A 24,489-nucleotide genomic window follows, 5' to 3' on the forward strand; every position below is an offset into this window, starting at 1 on the left:
TGTTATCCATAGATTTTTTCAATATATATATGTACGTCATTCCATATTTCAAAAAGATGTCCACGAACGATAGGTTATTTGAAACATTTGTGCACAAATCCGTTACGTGTGTGTATTTACTGTGAATACAGATGTGCACATGTGTGCGTGCCTGCAGAGCCGAGCTCGGGCTGAGCCTCATCGCGTGCAAAACGCCATGCAAAAATGTGCATTGTATATAGACACCACTATCTATGACCTCCCCATCCGCCCCCTGCCCTTAAACAAATAGATCTTTCGGAGGAACTTTTGTTTTATGTACAGACCACTTTACGTTGGTCAGGGTGGATAGGGAGCATCGCAGTCCCCTTTTATGTGTTATGTAGTTTTAAATTACGAATTATCTGCGTGATTGTTTCTTATGCTATCGAGAGTTAAAGGTTTGATATTATGTTTTGGTATTTATATTATAGAATGTACCATAGACAATCTATTTAATGATTATTATAAAAAAAATTACATTGTTTCGAAAACAATTTCTTCATAAAGAGTTGCGCTATAACTACGAAAAATAATAGCAATTACAAGTATAAGTTGTACAGTAAATTTTATAATTTGAATTATTTTAATGTCTGCAACAACGAAGTACATATTCAAGAGAGAAATGCTTTCAAGACAACTAAGATGTTTTACGGTAACTCAAGTATCATACAGGATTCCAATTTTTTTTAAATTCTATGCAATGTCTATTATACTAAATTCTTAAAGTCAATTAAGAAACGTATTTTTAAGCTCCGTTTTCAATTTTTAAACCGTCCTTTCAAAGCGCCTTTTACTTTACTCAGCAAAGTATAGAATTTAACGAAGCCTTAATTATAATGCTCAAAAGAAATTTCTTTTTACAGCAATTTAATGAATTGCCGGTTTTCCTTAGTACCGAGTGGATGTACGTATTTACTTATAAAAGGAGTATCTGACCGAAAAGTTTCTAATTATAGTTTACCGATTGTGTACCATACGTGTTCTTAAAAAGTTTATTTCCGATCCGTGAGTGGGGCGGGAAAAGTTTGGCGCACGAGGCTGGAAGACGAAAAAAAAAAAATAGTAAAAAGAAAGAAAAGGAAGCAAGAGAAACTGTGTTATGAGGTAAGGAGTGAGGCCACGGGCACGATCGCAATAAAACGATACTGCGTAAGGTCGGCGTCTGGCAACGGAACTTTTATGGATACTTTTTTTACTATATACTGAAAGAAAATTTCTTGAGTTGTTCGTGTTATAAGTTGTGGCTTTATTTTATTATAACAATCATTTGTCAGATTTACTGTTTATGGTTATTATTTACTTTGTTTATACTGATATTAGTTTTGCAACACAATTTAAAAGTTATCAAAAGAAATAATCAATCAATGGTTAACTTTATGAATTTCTTTTTTGTATTGTTTTAACTGGGCGTTATCAAATATGTTATCGTTATCTAATACGTAGCAATATAATAAAATACTCATAGAATCTTATCTTTAACACTAAATTGTTTTTTTTTTTTTTTTTTTTTACGATAAGCATAAATAACTTAAGCTGAATTTTCGCAAGCTTTTTTTAATTATAATATTTTTAAATGTTGTTAATTAAAAAAATACAATGAAACACACATCGCTGTGTTTAAAGTATTTATCACAAGATATTATTTTATTAACACCTATTCTGTAGTAATAAAAGTGTTTAACAAAAAACTTATTATATAAAAAGAATCTCTTTGCAATTTATTTAATGTGTATTAAGAATAATATTGCTTTTTTATTTTTATAATAAATAAATAACCTAATAAATACCTTAAAATGGTTGTTACTGCATTAACATAAATTTAATTAGCTGTATTGTAGATTAGACCATAAATTACGTTAATACCAACGTAGGAATATTTATTATGCGTAGTCGTAAATTCAAAGGTATTGTTTTGTTTCAAGCAAAGATTTTCTAACTTTGATTGACTTCTATAGGTCTCTAGTACACCGTGTTTTATTACAGCATCCCTGACCTATCTCAAACTTGAACAAGTTAGTTTCTACAGACGGCGGCGTCCCGCAAACTCGTTCAATTATCATCTTACTTTTTTCTATATCACATTTATCAATACGACAGTCGTTTTATTTTAAAGTTTGCGTTGCGCTTCTGTGATGATTATTAAGCAATCATAAAGGTAAGTCAACCTATAGATAAAATATTTTAACAATAAAAAATTGTAAACATTTTTTTTTATTAATATTGATAAAATCGACCGTTCCAGCGGGGATTTTTGATATGATATTAAAAATTGTTTAGAATTTCCTCATGTGTGGGTAACACAAAAATAAATCATACGAATAATTGTAAGACGAAATAATGGTAAATTAAAATTGAGATTGGTACCTATTTTTTCATGCGTTCAATTTAATAATAATGTAACAAAAAAAAATAATAATAAGAAAACTGTTATTCAACAATTCTTAAGCTACGTGTGTCTACAAATCGAGGCTAGTGATGCGTATCCGATTGAGTTCCAATCCTTCTTTTCAGAAAAGATTTGTATTCGACGGGGAGACGCGTAATGTAGGCTTTGTTATATCATTAGGACTAAAAGATTTAGGCTATATTATATATATATTGAATAATAACCGATGGATGAATAATAACCGATGGACAAAACGCCTAACAGAATGGATACCAAGGGACAAGTCAAGGGAAAAAGGAAGACCAAGTAAAAGGTGGAGAGATATCTTTAACCAGAGATGTGGACCGCTATGGACACGGAAAGCACGGGAAAGGGATACATGGAAAGGTTTGGGAGAGGCCTACGCCGCAGAGGCGACTATTACTAATATTAATTAAGTTATATTATAAATATGTATAGGAATAAATTGTATAGCTTCAATATATAGGTTAGGTTAGGTTAATATATATTCATACATACATATGTTTGTACTAACAATAATTGTAATTTATTAGTAGTAGAAATAAAGGCTATTTTTATTTTATTTTATTTTATTTTTATATATATTATATCATTTATAGTAAAACAAAAAAACGATGTGTTCATTTTTATTCAGTTTTTTGTTTAACTTTTAATGATATTAAAATATGAATCTTCTAAATTTACCCGACATAGAAAACTCGTTACTATTTTGAAAGGTCTGTTAATATTCTACTGATGGGCTAATGCCTCTCCTAAGTAAGTCTATTTTACTATACGGTACTGCTACGGATAGGAATTAGTGAGATACATATTTTGCTCCACAGAAGAGTCCTGTCTTTGCTTTGATTTGAAATAAGATCTTTTGTAACTAGTGACATATATAAGTTTACATTTACTTTTACTTTATTAGCTCTTCAAATCAACCTGTCAAGTGTCTTTCTATTGACGCTCGAAAAATACATTATGTGAATATAATTGCATACCATAATGCAATATTTATAGCATGTTGTTAGCACATCGTAGAGACCACATTGATCTGTCAAAATGTTATAGTTAAAAGAAGCCACCTGTTACTCTATGATTAACAGAGCGCTAATGCAGCCGAGTGAAAGGAGCAGAGAAAGGCGTTTTTTGTTAGTCTAGTTAAAAATTATTCCAATGTCATTCTGTTAATGCACTCTCTTTTATTATGACGGAACCTCTTATTCGATATTTCATTTTAATTGTTAGCTTCTGAACAGATGTCTTGAAGTTTTGAGTGCTACTATGTAATTGGTATTCTAAAGTTTGCATTACGATTGTCCGAGCGACCTTTAGTGTGCTGAGAGTAAAAAACCTGTCGTATAAATCGTGTAGTTCTCATAATTTCCTGCTTACGAATAAAATTTGTACATTTTAATACCTATATTGACTTATGATCGGGCAACTCTAAAACAAGCATTACGACGCACACAACTGCAGCGTGTGGCACGGGCCCACCCCCACCCGATTCGGCGTTTTTATATTTTTGCACATTCAAAAAAAGTACGGCAGACAAAGATGGACTGATGACGAGATCCGAGCTCGCGTACCGAGTAACAATAGGGTGCAAGCGGGACAGAACCACTTCTGACAGGGCCGATGGGAAATAAAAACGTGCAAAGCGTTTCTTTTTTAGATGTGATGCTTTTTTACGTTAGTCTGCGTTCGCAATTAGTGATGTGCGGTTGTCGCGTATTGAGCATTAGGAATATATGCAAATAGAGTACTACAGAAATTCGTTAGGGTTCCGAAAGCTTTTGTATGATGTTTATTCAGCAGGCTCAAAGGATTGCGGAAGCGAGACCAAGGTCGGCTCGGTTCTTTGGAGAATTGAATTGGTCCAATATTACTTATAGATAGTAATGTCTGCGCTCCATTAACAACAATCTGTTCCTCATTTTACCGCAATCCTTTTAAGAGAACGAGTTATGGCGATCTCCGAAGCGAATCCGAACAAAAGGTTCGCGATAAAATGTTTTAAATTGTTTCATTTTGTAAAATTTTAGTATGGCTATGCTTTAAACGTAATGAGAGTATTGTTTCTTCTTTTCAGCAAAAGACTAAGAATTAAATAGAAATTCGAGCAACTTCTTGTATTATGTATTTCCGTTGCCGTATAATAATGTTAAAAGCATATTTATGGAGATTTGTAAAGAGTGTTGAACTTCAAGGCTTACAAATGCCATTCACTGTTTAAAAAAAACATTTAATTATGGAAGTACGTACTAAATTATTTACCTACTATATGCATAAATTTCATTCCTGCTATATATTTCATCATATAATGCAAGAGTGTTATATAATGAAAACGTACTTGAATTTTAACAAAGCGATTGTTCTAAAAATCGCCAACCCTAAAAGCGACGCCATATCCACTCTATGCCCCCAAACATGAACACGAACTCCCGTATTGCGTGAACTCTTCAGGTGCATCCTAATCAAAGGTACGTAACGTTAGGAAGAGCGGCGAAACAAATTTTAATGTTAAAAGAAAAAATACTGACAACCCAATGCAGCGCGGCCGTGTGTGCGTGGGGCACACACACATCGGCACCGGCCGTGTCGGTGCATGCTTTACGCGCGGAAAAAAGTGCTGCGTTATTGATTTTTCTCTACAGCGTCGAGGGGGGTTGGGAGCTCGCCCGCGGCCTGAAAAAGTGTCTGCTGAAAAAACCGAGACGAAAAAGCACCCCTCCCTTTTTAATTGGTAACGTAGTGTCAATAGGGCTAATCCTGGGGCCGTAATAGCCTGCTTTTGTCTCTCGAATGCATTTTTCAGTGTTGCCAGGCGACGGTTTCGAATCGCGGGTTAGCTTCTTTTAGGCTTTTTAATGAAGAGTTTGGACGCCGCTGCTCCGCATTGTTCCGAACGGTCTGTCAAGAGACGCTAGTTCTGCGGTAATTAACTCCACGTACGGATGGTTTCATTGATTTATTTTTAAAGAATACCGCAATTCGATAAATCGAACGCACTGGGTACTCGAGATGAGAATTAAAATTTTGGAGATTCCAGAAGTGCTTTTCAAGCTGTATTGAAACTTTTGTCGACGTTGTTTTGTTTATGGACGTAGTGCTTGCTCGAGGGCTATCCACTTCAATCAGTTTGTTGCGACCAAATAGTTCATGTCCTTACCTATATATAGCACAAAATGAAAATTTCGTCAAATTATTCAGTAAAATCCATTAATAAAAATGCTAAAGATTTATTAACTAACGTTGGACATCAAGGTATACCAAGATTAAACCTTTAAAGATAATAAGATGATAGCTTGAAAAGAAGTTGAGATATGAATAAAAACTGTCCAGTGGAGTAAAATGGTTCGTGAGAGCACTTAAATTTTATTTCAACCGTTTCAATTTAACTGTTTATGAGAATGTATAAAAAAATGTTTTTAAAAACTTTAAAAATTTACGTGACGTCAATTTTATCATAAGTTATGTTTTTATTTATTTATTTATTTTATAGGTACATTCACAGAATACACATAAAACATTATGTTGAAACATATTTAAATCATTATCTAATATGTGTCTAATTACGGAGTACATAACACTCTACAATCTAATATATAACATTCTCGTGTCGCGGTGTTTGTAGTTAATCTCCTCCGAAACGGCTTGACCGATTCTCATGAAATTTTGTATGCATATTGGGTAGGTCTGAGAATCGAACAACATCTATTTTTCATCCCCCTAAATGTTAAGGGTAGTCCACCCCTAATTTTTTTTTAATTTTTAGATAAATTATTTATTATTTATTTTATTATGATTTGGCGTTGAAAAATACATACAACCCTAAATTTTCACCCTTCTACCACCAACCCCAATTTTTAAATAGCGTTTAGTGGCAATACAACGTTTGCCGAGTCAGCTGTATATAAATAAATGTCATGAAGCAAGTATGTTTAAAACTATTACATCATATATGTACATATTATAATTAAAAATAGTACAGCGAAATCCAAAAGTAAATAATGTATGGTAAAAATATATAAATGTAACACTCTTATGGTATATTAAACAAGCGTTTATCAAATAGGATCATATAGGCTACGATTCACTAAGCTCGTCTTAAGACTGTCACGTGATAATAAAACAATAATTGTAATTAAGACTTAAAAAGGTAGCAATTATTTTGATATATTCTGTCTTATCTTACAATTAATTAGTCGAATATTGTTTATAGCTTTTTTCATATCATCAAAAAGTTATGTCCAAATACCCACAGTGACCAGATCTACCTTCAAAAAGTTACTAGTATGCTGCAGTAGAAACGTGTGCGTGTATTAAAAAGACGAAGCTTTTAGACTTTATATAGTCACAAGCTTCTGCCTGTGACTTCATCCGCATGGGGTAGGAACAATTCTGTCATACATGATTTTTGCAAAACTTTTAAGCACAGAGAAAACTCTCAAAAGGAAATAAAAAACTCGATTTTGAAACATTACTCATTGGTGCTCCGCTCCTATTGGTCTTAGCGTTATGATATATAGCCTATAGCCTTCCTCGATAAATGGGCTATCTAACACTGAAAGAATTTTTCGAATCGGACCAGTAGTTGCGGAGATTAGCTCGTTCAAACAAACAAACAAACTCGTCAGCTTTATAATATTAGTATAGATTTTCCTTAAGTAATTCTAAATTTTTTTTATCAAAACAAAATGTAAAGTTTCTAATCTGGTGGTATAATATGTAAACAGGCCAATGACATAGCTAAAGGGATATTCGTCTGGTTTAGCGAAATCCGGGCCAGTAAATAAACTAAAGGGATAATTTTACAGAAGGGTTATTATAAATCTGACCAGACTTGTGATTGTGGTTGAAGTTTTATCTAACTGGTATAACGTAGAAGTATGTCAGAATGATTGAGCTGGTTTTGTTCTCAGAGAATGAAGAAAGATACTCTCGAGGACGTGCGCGCTTCATTGTTACCGTGATGGCGTCAGCAATATTTGGGGACAACTGGTGCAAAGGATCTGACGTCATCAAGGAACTGGCCATCAAATGATATAATAAAAAAATATTTGAACAATAAAGCTATAGTGCGCAGACGTGAATGTATATGGTCGCTGAGATAAACGTTTTTAAAATCGGTCGAATCAAATGTATTATTAAAATTATTTAAAAAAAAAAACATAATCACAAATCATTTATACAAGGGTAAATCATTTATACAAATGTAAAACTTAATAAAAATTGTAATTGAATAATAATTACTAAAGGACTCTGAAGTAAAGTGATTTAATTATATTATATAGTTATATTGGTTCCTGATTCTGTATTACATTATTGTACGGTTCAGCCGCACATACATATCGCCCGATCAGCAGTTTACGTTAGTTGCACGATTGATTAGCTAAATTCATCAGTTCACGTTCACATATCATCATCGTACAGCGCGTTCGTGAGCTCATTCATAGCAATTAAATATTAGCAAATATATTTATATTTTAACTTTTATTTTTATATCTTTTACCTACCATAATCAGCAGCAGCAATTCAGGTGTAACAAACAATTATTATTTACAATTGAATTAAGAATCCTTTCAATATCTGAAAATGGCTAAAGATAAGTTCAAAGATGTTAATAGTAATTGGTTTTTCGATGACTTATTTTACACATATATGTGTAGAGAGTGCAAAGTTAAGACTAGTAGCACAGATATTAATCTGTACTAATATGGTAAAGCTGAAGAGTTTGTTTGTTTCTTTGAACGCACTAATCTCAGGAACCACTGGTTAATTTGAAAAACTCTTTCAGTATAAGATAGCCCATTTCTCGAGGAAGGCTATAGTCTATATATTATCTCGGTAAGATCAATAGGAGCAGAGTCCACGCGGACGAAGTCGTGTGCAAAAGCTAGTTTAAAATAAAGGCTTACTTCGAAAGTCGTAATATTTTAATCGTAAAAGTAGCACGACGTATGTATATTTATAAAATTTTCATTAATTGTGATTTTCGATCTGTAAAATAAAAATTTATTTTGATAGATATAATAGATTGATTTGAGATTTTGAAAAATGAAATATGCAGTACAGTTTTTGGTTCCGGTTCAAGTGCACGTTTTAAGAGCATGTCCAGTTCCTACCCAGGTAGAATGGCAGCGTGGTTGATAAAATTCCAAACCTGCACCATTACAGGAACAAACTGAAGCTTATTGCCAACCAAAAGAATTGTGACAGAGTATACATGAGAGTACAATTTAATACAGTCTTACAATACAGCTAAGCAACAAAAGATACTTTAACAAATACAAAGCGACATATCGAAACACGATATATAAAAACTCATTACAAATCGATGTTGTTAACATAGCAACACTTCTATTATACAAACGCCTGTGTCTTTATCATTTGTAGGTATTTTTGATTTTGTCCGTCATATAAAATTAATCGTAATTTCCAACTTGGTGTCGTTGTTCGTAATTACAAACGGAAGTGCGTGACGTCACGTCCGCAGTCAATTGAGCCACTTGTAGCCATTAGCGAGGTCAGGGTTTGCTTGGTTTGATTGTTTTATATCGTCTCTCTTATTTGAATTCAATTTTATTACTTTCTTTTTTATGTTAAAACGGTTCTGTAAAAATCGTCAGTTCGAATCCCATTAAGCTCTATTATACTTCTCTTAATGGCAAAGAAAAACATAAAAAAACTTGCTAAAATTCGGCAGAGTATTTAAATATAATTGTATAAGATGTCCTGGGTTGTTAAACTCGCATTTTTTGAGTCAAATTCATTATTAAATGCCTACATTCTTCATAAATAAATAGGCTTTCCAACATTAACAGTTTTTCTTGTAATCGGACCAGTTGTAGTTTTTATAAGTGCGTTTAAACTGATATCGTATACAAATGTAGACATGTAATAATGGTATTGCTTCAGAAGCTAAAATATATATGACTATGTTATAAAAAAGTGTGTGAAATTCGTTCGGATTCACTTTTACATAATTTATTTATATAAATGCAAATATATTCAATCTAAGCACGCACGGCGGCATTGACCGCGCGTTACGCAACTACTTGACATCAATAAAAGGCAGACAGACGGACAGACAGCGGGTGAGCGACCAAGTTCAACTCGTTATGCGATATGGTATTAGTGGCGGACTGTTTGTTTTGTTTTGTGTCGTGTTGTTTACGTTATTAGTTTTGGGATAGTGATTATTGTTAACTATTTTTAATAAAATGCGTGTTTTTTTTTAATATGATTCATTGATAAAGTGTAACGATATTTAAGTCGATTTCAACAGTTGTGTAGTTTATCCTGCAAATAAGTTACGATTAGATTATAACAGCAGGAGGTAGAATATGCTACTAGGACATATTTCGCCTAAATAAAATGCCTAAAAAAGTAAAACTTTTAGATACACAATAGCGAATAGAAATATGCCATAAGTATAGTTGAATTCGATGGTGAAAAACCATAATATTTTATAAACTTTTATCCTTTGGATACCGTCATCCGTCAAATAGCGTTATCCAGAAATGGTGAAACAGCTCCTACTTTCTTTAGAGTAACTATGTCAGTGTGGATAAAGTTCTTATAGAGCCGTGTACTAAAGGAAAATAACACAATTCTTATTTAGTTTTCCTACCTTCAAAGCCTCCAATCTAATACAATTTTTTGATGGTTCTTACTGATTGATATCTTTGCAGATATAAGTAAGTAGGTATACATGTATACTAAATTAAAGTTGAATAGTTTGTAGTGTTGTCCTCGGACTTTATTTCCGATTTTATATATTTCTTTTCAAATATTATATCGCTTCAGCCTGTAATATTCTACTACTGGGCATAGGCCTCTTTCCCACTATTGGAGAAGGATTAGAGCTAAATCCACCACGCTGCTCCACTGCGGGTTGGCGGATATATTCCCAAGTATGAGTAACAATCGCTATCAGGTGTACATGATAACAACCGGGACCGACAACTTAACGTGCTCTCCGAGGCACGGTGGGGAGACCTATAAGGACTGCACAAACACCGAGACCACGGCAAATACCTGTATGGCCAATACAAATATTTGTCGTGTGCGGGGATCGAACCCGCAACCGCCAGCGCAACAGGTACAATCCACGAATTAAGATAAGGCAGATATTTATTTCGTTATGAAGACATGAGCATAGAATTCAGTTTGACAATATAGTAAGGGTAGTACTTAAGTGCGGTAATAACTGCACGTTACTCAATTTTTCATCGGTAATAAAGCGCGGTGACATACAGTCAGCGGTGAACGACCAGATACAAGTGCACTCGATATTTGATACCAACAATGTGCTTCTTATTGTACCGTTCTCATTGTATCGAACTTTTAAATTTATATTGATTATGCTTTTGTAGTCACCACATGTGCATGTGAAACTAAAATCTTTTTTTGTAATTAGTATTGTAGAGTTTATTATTGATATGTTGTACAGATTATAGATGAAGATCCCTTGATGAAAATTGTGATGCTAATATAAGCACGATAGTCAAATAAAGCTTATTCTTCAAGTGACGAATATTCGTATGCTCGGAAATTCACAGGGTTGCTATTTTAAAAAGTGTTCTTCCTACAGAATAAGCATATTTTTAAAAATAATAGTACAAATTTTGTTACGTTAATAGTACGACAAACTTTCAATCAATCAATCACAATAGCCTTTCGCAGTCCACTACTGGACATAGGCCTCCACAAGTTCACGCCAAAAATGGCGTGAACTCATGTCTTTTGCCCATAGTCACCACGCTAGGCAGGCGGATTGGTGACCGCAGGGCTGGCTTTGTCACACCGAACACACTGCTGCCCGTCTTCGGCCTGTGTATTTCAAAGCCAGCAGTTGGATGGTTATCCCGCCATCGGTCGGCTTTTTATGTTCCAAGGTAGTAGTGGAACTGTGTTATCCCTTAGTCGCCTCTTACGACACCCACGGGAAGAGAGGGGCTGATTCTTTGAAGCTGTAACTTTATGTCATTTTAATTTTCGTATTAATTTCTAGGACGTAAAATATAACCGGCATGAGACCTTTATTCAATAATTACATTGTGATTATTTTCAATAAGATTCTTATAATAGTGCCGTTAAACATAATGCGTGTTAAACAAGCCTCGTGATGGAAAGTGTGAAACAAAATGACAGTGAAACAAGTCAACGCGAGCTATTAAACCGCCGATATCAAATCAAGAAGCTTCTAAACGTTACATCGCGTCATAGTTCGCGGGAACTCGTTTGGTACAAGAGTAAGATTCCAGCTATTAATAGATGGGATGAATTTTTACAAGAATACTTAATAACTTGCTACGGTTTTTATGTGTTTGGTATTAAAGTATTATGGAAAAAGTAACGTTTTATTTATTTTGATGAATATCTAGATTAGTAACTAATTACTTTTATGACAGCCGGAAAAATGAAAATAAAACACGTGTTTTGTGACCACACGACTGAAACTTCTTTAGCACCATCTAACTTATATATCCCTCTCAACTTTCGTTCACCTCAGCCTATTACTCTTTTTGTAACGCTCTCGTCACGCATTCATCAGCTTACTTCCCAAGTCAAGCGTGCGTTTACTTCAAAAACCAAGACTTTTAAATTCTTTATTTAAAATTAACTAAAATTACAATTTAAGTAGTTTGTAATATAGTCGATACTGCAATATTTGATTCCTTGTTTTATGACATTGTTTTAAACAAACAATCCCCAAGATTCATAATTTTTGTACATATAGTACGAACAGTTGTTTTATATTGGAATAATTATTTCATATTTTAATCTTATGAAAAGTAAGTAGACGTTTTTCAATCTAAAGAAATGTCCTATAAGCGAAAATTTTAAAATTTGGACTATTTAATAGGAAGTAGACACGTAGAAAAAAAATTTCTGAATTGTAGCATAAGTTATTTGTTTGATTATTATTTTTTAACACATATACTATACTACTCGTACGACGAAATATTTGGAAGCAATTTATATATTTCAAGAATTTAATGTAATTCGTGATAATATTATAAATCTTATAACAAAATAATTATTTATAATTTTATTTTTCATTAATTATATTTAAAACAATCTTTGATAACTTGGACCAAACATTAAGTGTGGTAGAAGCGTGTTCCCTTGGCTTCTCGTATTCACGCGACGGCTTGGTTCGCCCGTAAACGTACAAACGACAGCTAAATCCAATAGTTCTTATTTCTATTAATATAAGAACTATATTAGCCTTAAACTATAACACATACAACACTTTATCGTCAAATAGACAAAAATTGTAAACGCCAAACGTCGGTTATGACTTATTTATGTCTTTTTATGACTTTATATGTCTGTAGTGACGTCAAAGAGATTTGATTTTAATAACGCTTTTACTATAAGTAAGATAAATTTAACAGAAGTAATGAAAAGCAGAAGAAGAAACTAAATTAGTCTCTAGAACATTTGAGGCATTTTAAAAATCGTTTTAGTTGATAATAATATTATTCTAAAATTTTGATATTTGATACATTTGACGCCGCGTTGGCGCAACGGTCACAGCTATGGATTGTGCTTGTTGCGCTGGCGGTTGCGGGTTCGATCCCCGCACATGACAAACATTTGTATTAGCCATACAGGTGTTTGGCGTGATCTGGGTGTATGTGCAGTCCTTGTGGATCTCCTCACCGTGCCTCGGAGAGCACGTTAAGCCGTCGGTCCCGGTTGTTATCATCTACGCCTGCTTGCGATCGTTACTCATAGTAGGGAATATATCCGCCAACCCGCATTGGAGCAGCGTGGTGGATTAAGCTCTGATCCTTCCCCTACATGGGGAAAGAGGCCTATGCCCAGTAGTGGGATATTACAGGCTGAAGCGAAGATATTTGATACATTTAATTTACTTCAACATTTTGATAATTTACAAATCACATGAGCAGGTAAGTGTTATTTAAGCTAAAAATAAGTAGAGGTTGTAATAAATTTATCATTGCAACTACGAAACGAAACTATTTCTTAGTACTTTACAACAGAAAATTTTAATTAATTATAAAAAGTCTTGTTTCTTATCTCGTTTTAATACATAACATATATAAAAGTAACTTTTACTTCGTTGAACCCCAATTATAATGCGGCTAATTCGTAAAACCAACACATTGTCACATCTTCAAACCAAACAAAGGGGCTATTTATAAGGGTCGTCTATTCGGAGGGCGTCTATTTGTCTATTTTGAAACAGACATATGTCCGTGGAGAGGGACCATCTGATTATGTCTGCTTTGTCGCCCAAATTGTGATCCAATTAACTGATTCTTTTCGATAACAATGTACTGATATAGCATTGTTATATATTTACTTAATTAACTTATTCAATTATATTAACACCATTTATACTGATTGAAAGTATTTTGAAAGAGTTACTACCGAGTTTCTTGCGGGCGCTGGTCTGGAGAATCGACGTTTCGGATCGGTGGTAGCTTCATAAACGTAAATAATTAAAGATTTATTTAATTGTATAATTGACGATTCAAGCTTTTAAAGGTTATTGAAATAACGTGATGATTTCTATTAAATATGGTGAATATAATCTTAATTATTATATAATTATGGATAAGTTTGACTTAAACTAAAATATTCTCTTAAGTTGCGGGGCTAAAGCCTCTCATATATAAAGGACAAGGGTTAGAACTTAATCCACATTGATCTCTAGTGAAGATTAACAAATAATTAACTAATCCAAAATAACGATTTTTATATAAATTTTTAGGAATACATAGTTAACACATTAAATTCTGTAGGACTTGTTAAATCTGCAAATAAGTGTAATACATGTTTAGCCAATATAAGTAATATAAATATGTTTAACACGCGCGATCTTAATAGATAATACCTATATAAATAAATTTATTGTGTCTTTATACACCCAGAATGAAAAAATAAAAGTGAATACATACATCTACTGCGTGTGAATTCGGACTTTTTATGATTTGTGTTTATAGGCCTTTCCAATTCCTACATTAAAATTTTTAAACATTTTCCAAACACTCCTTATTTTATTGTATTGCCAATGAAAAAAATATATTTTGAGCGTAAATATCCATTACAATTGTAGTCAATTATTTTATCTAAATGAAATAATATATTGACATGAACGTACTGAAACATGTTTATCAAGGACTGTTCATTACACAATAAAAGGCTGTGGCATCATTTGAGATTAATAAATGTTAAAACTTAGGACGGATGAAACTACACGCGATATCTAGTTTAAGTATAATACTTAATAAATATTATAAAATTAGAGCTTTTTATTTATATACTAAGAATTTTTTTTATACTAAGAATAATAATAATATATAATAATAATAATAATAATAATTTTAATAATTACTATATTCATATACTAAAACAAATAGTTAACAACGCTTTTTACAAGTATGTATATGTTATTTCAAATTTCAATTAAGTTTAAAGAGAACAATACAAAAAGCACCCTTCTAAGATTGTTGCGGGGTAACGCAAGGGTAACTAGCATATTCGTGCGTATTGACCCGTGTGAGGGCTGCCAAGGCCACGTTCAAGTTCAAGGACGGGGGGAACCTTACCCTACAGGTGGACTCTTGTTACGAACTTTATATTTTGATGCTTAAGCTTTTTTTTTGCACGAAATGTTGGTAGGCTTATGTTGTTGCAAGGGTCAATGTACTATGATTTGACTATACTTTTTCGAATATCCGTAAGAACTATTTGGTAATACAAGGATCAAAATATTTTGATTTGATTAGGTATATTAATTTTAAAATAAAAATAAAAACATGCAAATAACTTGACACATAGATATAAGATCAAGATATTTTGAGCGTATTTTTTAATATTAACCGCAAAAAGTAGCCATACTTAAATTTATATATACATTTGATTTTACAAGACATAGGTTTTAAGTCCCCCTCTCTTCCCGTGGGTGTCGTAAGAGGCGACTAAGGGATAACAAGGTTCCACAACCACCTTGGAACTTAAGAAGCCGACCGGTGGCGGGATAACCATCCAACTGCTGGCTTTGAAATACACAGGCCGAAGACGGGCAGCAGCGTCTTCGGTGCGACAAAGCCAGTACTGCGGTCACCAACCCGCCTGCCCAGCGTGGTGACTATGGGCAAAACACATGAGTTCACGTTATTTTTGGCGTAAACTTGTGGAGGCCTATGTCCAGCAGTGGACTGTTTAGGCTGTAATGAGGTTTTAAGTGGGTTTAGTTAGGTCCTTTTGCTATGTGAGTATCATAATGTTCAAGTTGATTTAATTTTAGTTGTTTTCAAATTTTTGATGTTTAAAAAATCGCAAAAAATTTAAACAAAAATCAGAAACGTGATTTAGCACAGTAATTAAGAGCGTAAAAACCATAATTTATAAAATGTTTTACGTCTTAGAATTAAGGTTTTTATCGATGCCGGACGTTGGCTATCAACGCATAGGTTTGTAAACTTGCTCGAAAGCGTGATCTTACACGTGACGTCTGAACTAGCGATATTGTGTACAGTTACTAAGAGGTAGGTAATTGTGATTAATGGTAGGGCGCTATCTGTATAGTATATTTACGATTTTATTTTAAGCATTAATGTAATTTCATTAGTTTCATCTCTATAATATGAATTAAATTCTGTAGGACTTGTCAAATACGCAAATAAGTGTATTACATGTTTAGGCAATATAAGTAATAAAAATAATAATAAATATCCCTACTAGAAAAAAGGTCAGGCTCAACCAGATTATGTATCTGGACCGGATCAGGATAGAATGAGGCATACCAGATCCGGTAGGCTCTATCAGGACCAGGTCTGATCCAGACAAGAATAGCCTGATGTAAAATATAATCAAGTATGGTAAGGTATACTGGATCAGGACCCGGTCCGGTCCAGATCAGGATAGCCTGATGTAAAATATAATCAAGTATGGTAAGGCATCCTGGATCAGGACCCGGTCCGGTCCAGATCAGGAAAGCCTGAAAGAAATTACGCGAACTGAGTCTGAATCGCGCTATTAATGTTTTTAAGCGCACTTAGTACTTTATGTATACAGTTATCAGGACAGTCTAGCAGGGAGTCCATTTCTACACAGTGGAGCTGTCGTAAGTAATAGGGAATAGTTAATTAGTAGTCAATTATTAGAAGTTAATAAATAAAATTAAATTAATAATAATAATTAATTAACAACATAAAAATAAATAAAAATAATTAATATTCAAAGTAAAAACAAAAATAAATGATACATTGGAAAAAATAAACGGAAATAAATATCATAATAATTATGTTAAGTAACATATAATATCAATTCGCTTTTTTTTTGTTAACCATTTTTTTTTCAAGAATATACATTCGTGTTTTTTAAAAGGACCGGACCGAACCGGCTAATTAGGATGAGACAAGATTTTCTAATCTGGACCCGATCAGGAAATCTCATCTCATCCTGATCAGGTCCAGACCAATCATCTGCGTTACATGCCTTATCTAGTCCTGATCAGGCATGCCTGGTCCGGTCCTTCTAAGGAAGACGAAAAAATTTCTACTCGGGATATTTAACATGCGCGGTCGTAATAGATAATACCTATATGAATAAATGTATTACACTAACGCCGAGTTGCACCAAACAAAATTAAAATTTAAGTAGAGATTAAACTAATTTAATCACAACAATTTCATACAATTCTTGCGATTAAATTAGTTTAATCACTACTTAAATTTTAATTTCTTTTCGTGCAACTCGGCGTAAGACGCTAGGATTATTACCCTCAACTCTTGAATCAAAAAGTACGCTAACTGCAAACTGCGTCACGGGTCTAGTTAAGTCATTAATATAATTACGGGGTAGTTATCGCTAAACGGACGTTAATCAACATTGTTAGTAAACTAGCAGGCTTGTGCGGCAAACACGTGATATTTGCAACTTCAACATCGCGCGTGTGTTTTTCATTATCGCTAGACTTGCCTTGTGACTAAATAAATCACACAAGTTTATATACCGAGATATTGAGGGAAAATCTTTTTGGTTTAAAAGTATATTGTATATATTCCTAGATTTAGCGGTTTCACACGTATTGATGACAAAGATATACGAATCTAGTAATGATGACTCTTGACACTCGTTAATGATAAATATGTATATGTTTCTAGTTACGATGAATTTCAGGCAGAGTATGTAGTGTGTATGTGTGTGTGTTCGCAAATTTTAAAATGTAGCATTCTTAAGGTGTAAGACTCATTTAATTGGTTTAGAAGTAAGGATACTTACAACTGCAACAAACGAATGCAAAAACATACGCTTCCTCGTTTTAATATTTGTTTTTTTTTTATTTACTTATTTTAGAAAGTTAACACATTTTAAAAACATTAGAAATAAGTTGTTCAGGCCGTCCATTAACGTATGTATTTTTTGGATAACAAATAAATGTAGCGACGTGAAATCTATGCAAGCAATTAAATGTTCTTCAAGTATTTCATTTATGTTTAAAACTCGTTTCATGCTCTGTGGGGAAGAAAAATGCGCAAATCTTAAGATATTCTAGAATCGGATCATAATCTACGTTGTTTCGTTGAAGATGTGTGTTTCATAAATTTTCTTCACAAATGTAAGTTGTTTGTTCATTATAAAAAGTATCCTATGTTACCATTAATACCCCCAAGTATATGTGTACAAAGTTTCATGGTGATCGTTTGAGTAGTTTTCGCGTGAAAGCGTAGCAAACAAACTTGTATTCACATTTATAATTTATAATATTATATATATAATGACAAAAAAAAAATAACAATAAATATAGAAAAATCCCAAACAGTTGAAACTATAGTCAATTGGATTGGATATTGACGTGACCGTCGTTAATACAGTGTAACGGTATTACAGTACTCAGGGCTGGAACTTCATTACTGGATTGCTAGATGGCGTTGAAGTATCTAGATTTTGAAATTTTTTGACAAACAGTTTTTTATTTTTCGTAAAAAATAATATTTTTTTTCATAAAAAGTATCCTATGTTACTTCTAATACCTCCAAGAATATGTGTACAAAGTTTTATGATGATCGGTTGAGTAGTTTTCGTGTGAAAGCGTAACAAACAAACTTACATTCACATTTATAATATTAGTAAGGAAGTAGGGATTAATATTCGTTTTTAAGGAAAACTTTTAGACACAAGTACACGAAGCGCAGGGTTGAAGACGAAAGTTTAATACTAACTAAAAAGTCGAAGGTTCAAATATTTTTTGATTATCGCTGAATTATCCGGTGTTTCAAATCAATTTAACTAAAGCTTAGATAACCATTGATGGAACCTTCATAAGTTATTAGTTTCGCTTTCGGATACCGTGAAAAAATAACTCGAAAATAAAAAAAATCAAATTTGGGAAAAATCTCATCGAACAACGACGAACCGTTTGAAAAAAAAATGATAGATTGGGTGCATTGTTTTGCAAATTATACGCTCTATGGCTATTGATTTTTACTACATTATTATGGCAAGTAATTGGGCAGTCCAGTTTGGTGGAGGCGTGAAGCTCAGCTGATTACCGGCGTACCGTGAAGCGGAACATTGCTTCACTAATCTACATGGACCGATTTGTACCCTGACCACATAGCGGTCTAACTGTAATGGTAGGGTTAAATGTGTCGGAGATTACACATGTACAAAAAACGTCTAGAATTTTGCTTGAATACCAAAATTTAAATATTCTAATTCAAGATTATTTAAAGTATTTCAATGTATTATTAGGAAATTAGGACTGAACTGACAGCTGTGTGGTTACGACAGTTAAGAATATAGCCACTCCCTCTCCTGGATGGCGAGATAACCATACAACTGCTGGCTTTGAAATACACAGGCCGAAGACGGGCGGCAGCGTATTCGGTGCGACAAAGCCAGAACTGCGGTCACCAACCCGCCTGCCCAGCGTGGTGACTATGGGAAAAACATATGAGTTCACGCTATTTTTGCGCGAGTTTGTGGAGGCTTATCTCCAGCAGTGGACTGCGATAGGCCGAAGTGATAGACAAGGACTCCGGGACAATATAATAACTTACATATAAAATGTTAAAATAAACATGAAGTGGTTAATAGTAGTCACAAATTGCATTTGTCTGATGTGCTATCAATTCGAAGTTCGAGTTACATAGGTTTATATGGGTCACATAGACATGTGTCGTGGTGAAGTCAAAGAATATTTTGGAGGTAGCGAGAAGCTGGTTTTAAGTCCTTCGGCCATTTTTTTTACGAAATATATAAAATAATACAGACACACAGATTTAAAAAATATATTTTGAAACATCATTTAATTATAATATTTATTAATATACATATATCTATATATAACATAGTTTTTTGCTGTATATTTTATCATTGTGTATACTTGTTGCAACCAACTAAATTTTTTAATATTTTTAAAGTTAAGGTATTATGAAAAATAGCTAATTTGAATACATATGTACCTAATACAAGAATTAAGCTACAATTTAAAACATAAAATGTTAACCGGTAATGGAATAAGTAAAAATTTTCTAATTTATTTTTAATAATAATCAAAAACAAACTTTAAGCATATTTTTAAACATTATACTTTAATCTTTTATATACCCAATTAATAAAACATTAATCAGTAACAATATGGCCTTATCTTCAATAAAAAAACATCAATAGGAATCAACGAAATTAATGGATGTAAAGTTTTCAAATTAAATAACGTAGTACGACCATCAAAGTATCTAATATTAATAGGTGAAACAAACAGGTCGATATTAGTCAAAGTCAGAGGACGGGTAAAATTGCATATTATCTACATTCTAGCGACCTTGACCTTTTCGTCGGGATGCACTGCATTTGCATATAAACGCACCCGACGGCGTTGCGATTATCACAAACTGGTTGTTATAAACTACGAGCAACTGGTTCTACCAGCGTCTTGGAAAAGTGATAGCGAGCGATGGGAACAGCGTATTTATAAAGGATTTGTTTTTTTTTTTTGTAAAAGGGTTTTTTATATGTTCGGTTGTTGATGTTTAGTTGTAGGTTTTTAGTGTGCTTATATTAATATCAAGGTTTTATTTTTGTTTTAATATTCAATTAAATGGTTAATTGATTTATAATTAGCGATATTCGTGTAATATTATAGTATGTTTTTTGTTTAAAATGTATATTTTTACAGCTTTTATCGCGATCAAAAGTATGTCCCAATGGATAGAACATGCCATATTTCTAGCACCGCTGACTTTTCCGTTACGAAAGTTATCTTCACTTATTCATCCTTTGTTCGGGGGTGAAAGAAAATTGCGAAGGAAAAACGAGCATGCTTAAAAAGAATTTCTGTGACGTATTATGTAAACACGCAATTATGCTCCATCTCTTAACGGTAATTAATATTTTAAATTTTATTATTACAATTAAATATCTGTTTTAACAATTGACAGTTATAGAGTTAAAAGAGTATAAATTCTATTATATTCTCATAGGACCACTTGCAACTGTTTTACTAATACAAAATATGCACATATTTTAAATTGCATGTTACTTACAATAGTACGCATTATCTATACAAGTAAATAAAATTGGAGTGTTTGTTTGTAATATTAAATACACGGTATATATACCAAAATAACAATATTTACAATTTTTGTCTGTCTGTCTATTTGTTCCGGCTAATCTTTGAAACAGCTGGATCGATTTTGACCGGACTTTCACTGACAGATAGCCGATATTGTAAGGGGTAACTTAGCTACTTTTTTTTTAGAAATTTATTTATTTTATAACTCTGCGAACTGAATACTTTTTTTTTGTTAAATTCCACGCAGACGAATTTGCGGGCACAGCTGGTTCTAAATATTTTAAATATAGTCCGTTGGCGCAGTTTGTACTGACCCCGGTTTTTGCTCCGGGTGTTGAGGGTCCGATTCCCGCCTCGAGTCTGGGCGTGATATGTTTATTTATTGATATATAGGTTAGTATTATTTTTTATGTATTTATCGAAAAAAAAAAATGTAGTTATATCAGTTGGCTGTTACCTATAACACAAGCATTAACTTGCTTACCGTAGGAAAAGACTTCCGTGAGTATGTTACAGATATTTTTTATTTATTTATTATTTATTTATATAATTTTTTGGAGTCCTATTCTGATTGTCGATGATAAGAAGTCAAATTAAGTTTAAGTTTTGACGCACCGCGGCGCAGTGTACTTGCAGTTTACCGCCGTTTACTAAATGCGAGTACTTCATATATCAATATTGTCATATTCTTAATTTTTTTTACGTATTATAATAATTTATAAAAAATATTTAAACTGTTAAGTAAAGTGTTAGAAAAAAAGTCATTTATGGTTATAGTATTTATTTATATAGTTTTGGTTATATATTAATTACGAATACAAAGTTCTAATAAGATATTTTAATGTATTTTAACATGTATTATATGTATTGTGTATTTTTAAAGTAAAATTTCTTTACGTACGCTTGACTTGGGGAATAAGTTGGTGAATGCGTGACGAGAGCGTTACGAAAAGTGCGATCAGGCGAGGCGAATGGAAGTTGAGAGGAAGATATAAGTCAGTGAAGATAGAAAGAGAGGGAGTTAACTTTCGTAAGTCTTACTTCAATCGTGTGGTCTAAAGCTTATGGGCTACCATAGTTTCTTTAGCTAAAATAAGCAAGCTCTCTGATTCTTCTTCTACATGGGGAAAGAGGCCTATACCCAGCAGTGGGATATTACAGGTGGGATATTACATATTACAGGCTGAAGCGACCGATCGATATTGAAATAAAAAGACGAACAAATTTCTGAGTACAAAATAAGCATTTAACATAAATGAATATTAACATTCTATAAATATATATGCATCATATATATATTTTTTGTGATAAAGAATGATGTAGCTTAAAATATTAAAATCATATAAATCAATTTTTGTCACTTAAATAAATGACTAACATTGAAATAAAAAGAAAGAATTTTATTAAAATAATATATGGAGTCATTTATAACTGATAAATATTTTCAACAAAAAGTTTAAGGTTTTATAATTTCAAGACATCCGTCGGACACTTAACGTCAATTATTATTATTGATGATCAAGATATATTGGTATTGTTTCATTGTTTATTGTAAAATAAATATATTTAATTTTTTTATAACTTTTACTGATCTTTATTAACATTTTGAACTTAATAATTTTTTTTTAAATTAATTTCTCATTAGACAACCGTGTAGATTTTAGTTATTATCGTACATAGATAGATCTTTGGTCCTATTTAGTTACAAAAGGGTGAAATTTTTAAAAATATTATTAATTTTTTATCATTGTTATAAATCGTTATATATATTTTTTGTTTTATGATAAACTGGTTGAAGCTGTGGATCGTAGTTTTAGGTGTACAAGGGTATATTATACTTGTATGTTCTCATCAGCTAACTTTTTAAGTTGCCTGCCCGAGGGTTAGTCGACTGTGTCTGTACTTTAAGCATATTTATTAGTAGGCTTTACTCATTTTTAAGTTCAATATATCGTTTCTCTATAAATTTATTGTAGTTACTGCCTTAATAAAATTTCTAAGTAAATCTAAAACATACAATTACAAATCAAAAAACTGACAAATACTTTCGAAAAAAACTAAAAAAAAAATATTAAAAATCTACAAACAACACAACACATCTTCTTTTTTAATGCAGATTTATTGAAAGAGAATATATTAGTAATATATAAAATGCATCAGACATAATTATCGAAACAAAATGATTTATTATATATAAATTATTAGACGATGAAAAAATCCTGATGTATTTCTATAAATAATATCGAAAAATTGGAAAATTACTAATCAAATCAACCTGTAATATAAAATAATTTAAAAAGATTTATATGAATACCATTTTAAATCGAATAAAATGTTTTAATGCAAATTAAATTTTATTTATAGTATACTGTTTTGTTTTAGGAGATCCGCGTCAGTTTATTACCTGCTCGTAAATAAGTTACAAAAAAACCACTAAAAAGGTTGTAATGTTATTGTCGCTTTCGGCTGAAGTTAGCGTATCTGTCCTCTATATTTTCTTTTTATAGTCTGAACAGTAAAAAGAGCGCGTAATAAAAATTAAGAGGGATTCTTGTATGTTCGAATTTACATATTTATTAACTAGCGACAATCAGTTGATTTTTTTGGATTTGTTTATTTTCCTTTAATGTCATCCGAACATTATTGCATAATATATTTTTATAAACATATATAATCGATGAATAATAATTTTAAAATAACGATCGTGAAAGAAGAATAAAAGCATTAAAAAATAAGTAATTATAAACATACGACGGTTAAAGTTTTTATTGCATAATAATACAGATTTTTTTTCCTTTATTAAATATTTCAAACGTTTATTTGATTATTCTTATTTCATTTTTGATGGCCAAAAACCGGCTGTAAGATTTTTTCTCGTTTTTTTTTTTATTGTTTATAATCCTTAAATCGTTTGCATTGTAATAATTTATTTGTAAAAATTAATGAGTTTATAATTATTTAACAAATATTTTTTATTTATTCTTTTCTAATTAATAAGCAATTAATTATAAAACGATGTAACCATATAAATAATTAAGTTTGATCAAATCATCCGTTGTTCCTAAATTATAAATATATTATTTGGGATAGAGTTATTTTGGCGGCATTTTTGAACGGCGTCAGCTACGTACCTGTGTGACAATAATCTTCTAGATAGTGCCTCGCCGCCCGCTGCACGATCGAGTAGTAGAGGCTCACAGAAGAAGCTAGCGCCATTTTACTTCTCTTCTCTTCTCTCTACTTCTACCCGTCTGTCGGTCCGGTCTATCCGTGTATGTTACAGTTTCATTCGAAACGAAAAAAACTCAAATTGGTATAATAAACTCAAACCGTTTCAACTGCATTAGTTTGTGAATGAAAAAAAAAAAATTAAAAACGAACAAATCAGAGAACCGAATAAAAGAACCTAGTTTTAAACTGCGTTTAGTTTTTATGCGGTTTAGAATTTTATTTATATTGCCGAAAAAATGTTTTCGTTTGACGAAATAGGTTCACGGTGTTCCATTTTGTT

General features: G+C 32.3%; 1 protein-coding gene and 1 long non-coding RNA gene across 2 annotated transcripts in view; one reads left to right on the top strand and one right to left on the bottom strand.

Moving 5' to 3' along the window:
* The window catches only part of LOC123659422 (zinc finger protein 774), a 46,146-nt gene extending 21,952 nt beyond the window's left edge, over positions 1–24,194 (bottom strand). Inside the window, exon 1 of the mRNA XM_045594638.1 lies at positions 24,110–24,194. Coding sequence (XP_045450594.1) covers positions 24,110–24,194 — 85 coding nt within the window. The remainder of the gene's footprint in view (positions 1–24,109) is intronic.
* On the top strand, positions 4,739–7,680 carry LOC123659655. Its single transcript, XR_006744050.1, has 2 exons — positions 4,739–4,893; positions 7,336–7,680. It is a non-coding gene; the product is annotated as an uncharacterized LOC123659655 (long non-coding RNA).
* Positions 24,195–24,489: the final 295 nt, after the last annotated feature.

The sequence above is a fragment of the Melitaea cinxia genome, chromosome 14 (genome assembly GCF_905220565.1).
Source record: "Melitaea cinxia chromosome 14, ilMelCinx1.1, whole genome shotgun sequence".
NCBI classification, from domain to species: domain Eukaryota; kingdom Metazoa; phylum Arthropoda; class Insecta; order Lepidoptera; family Nymphalidae; genus Melitaea; species Melitaea cinxia.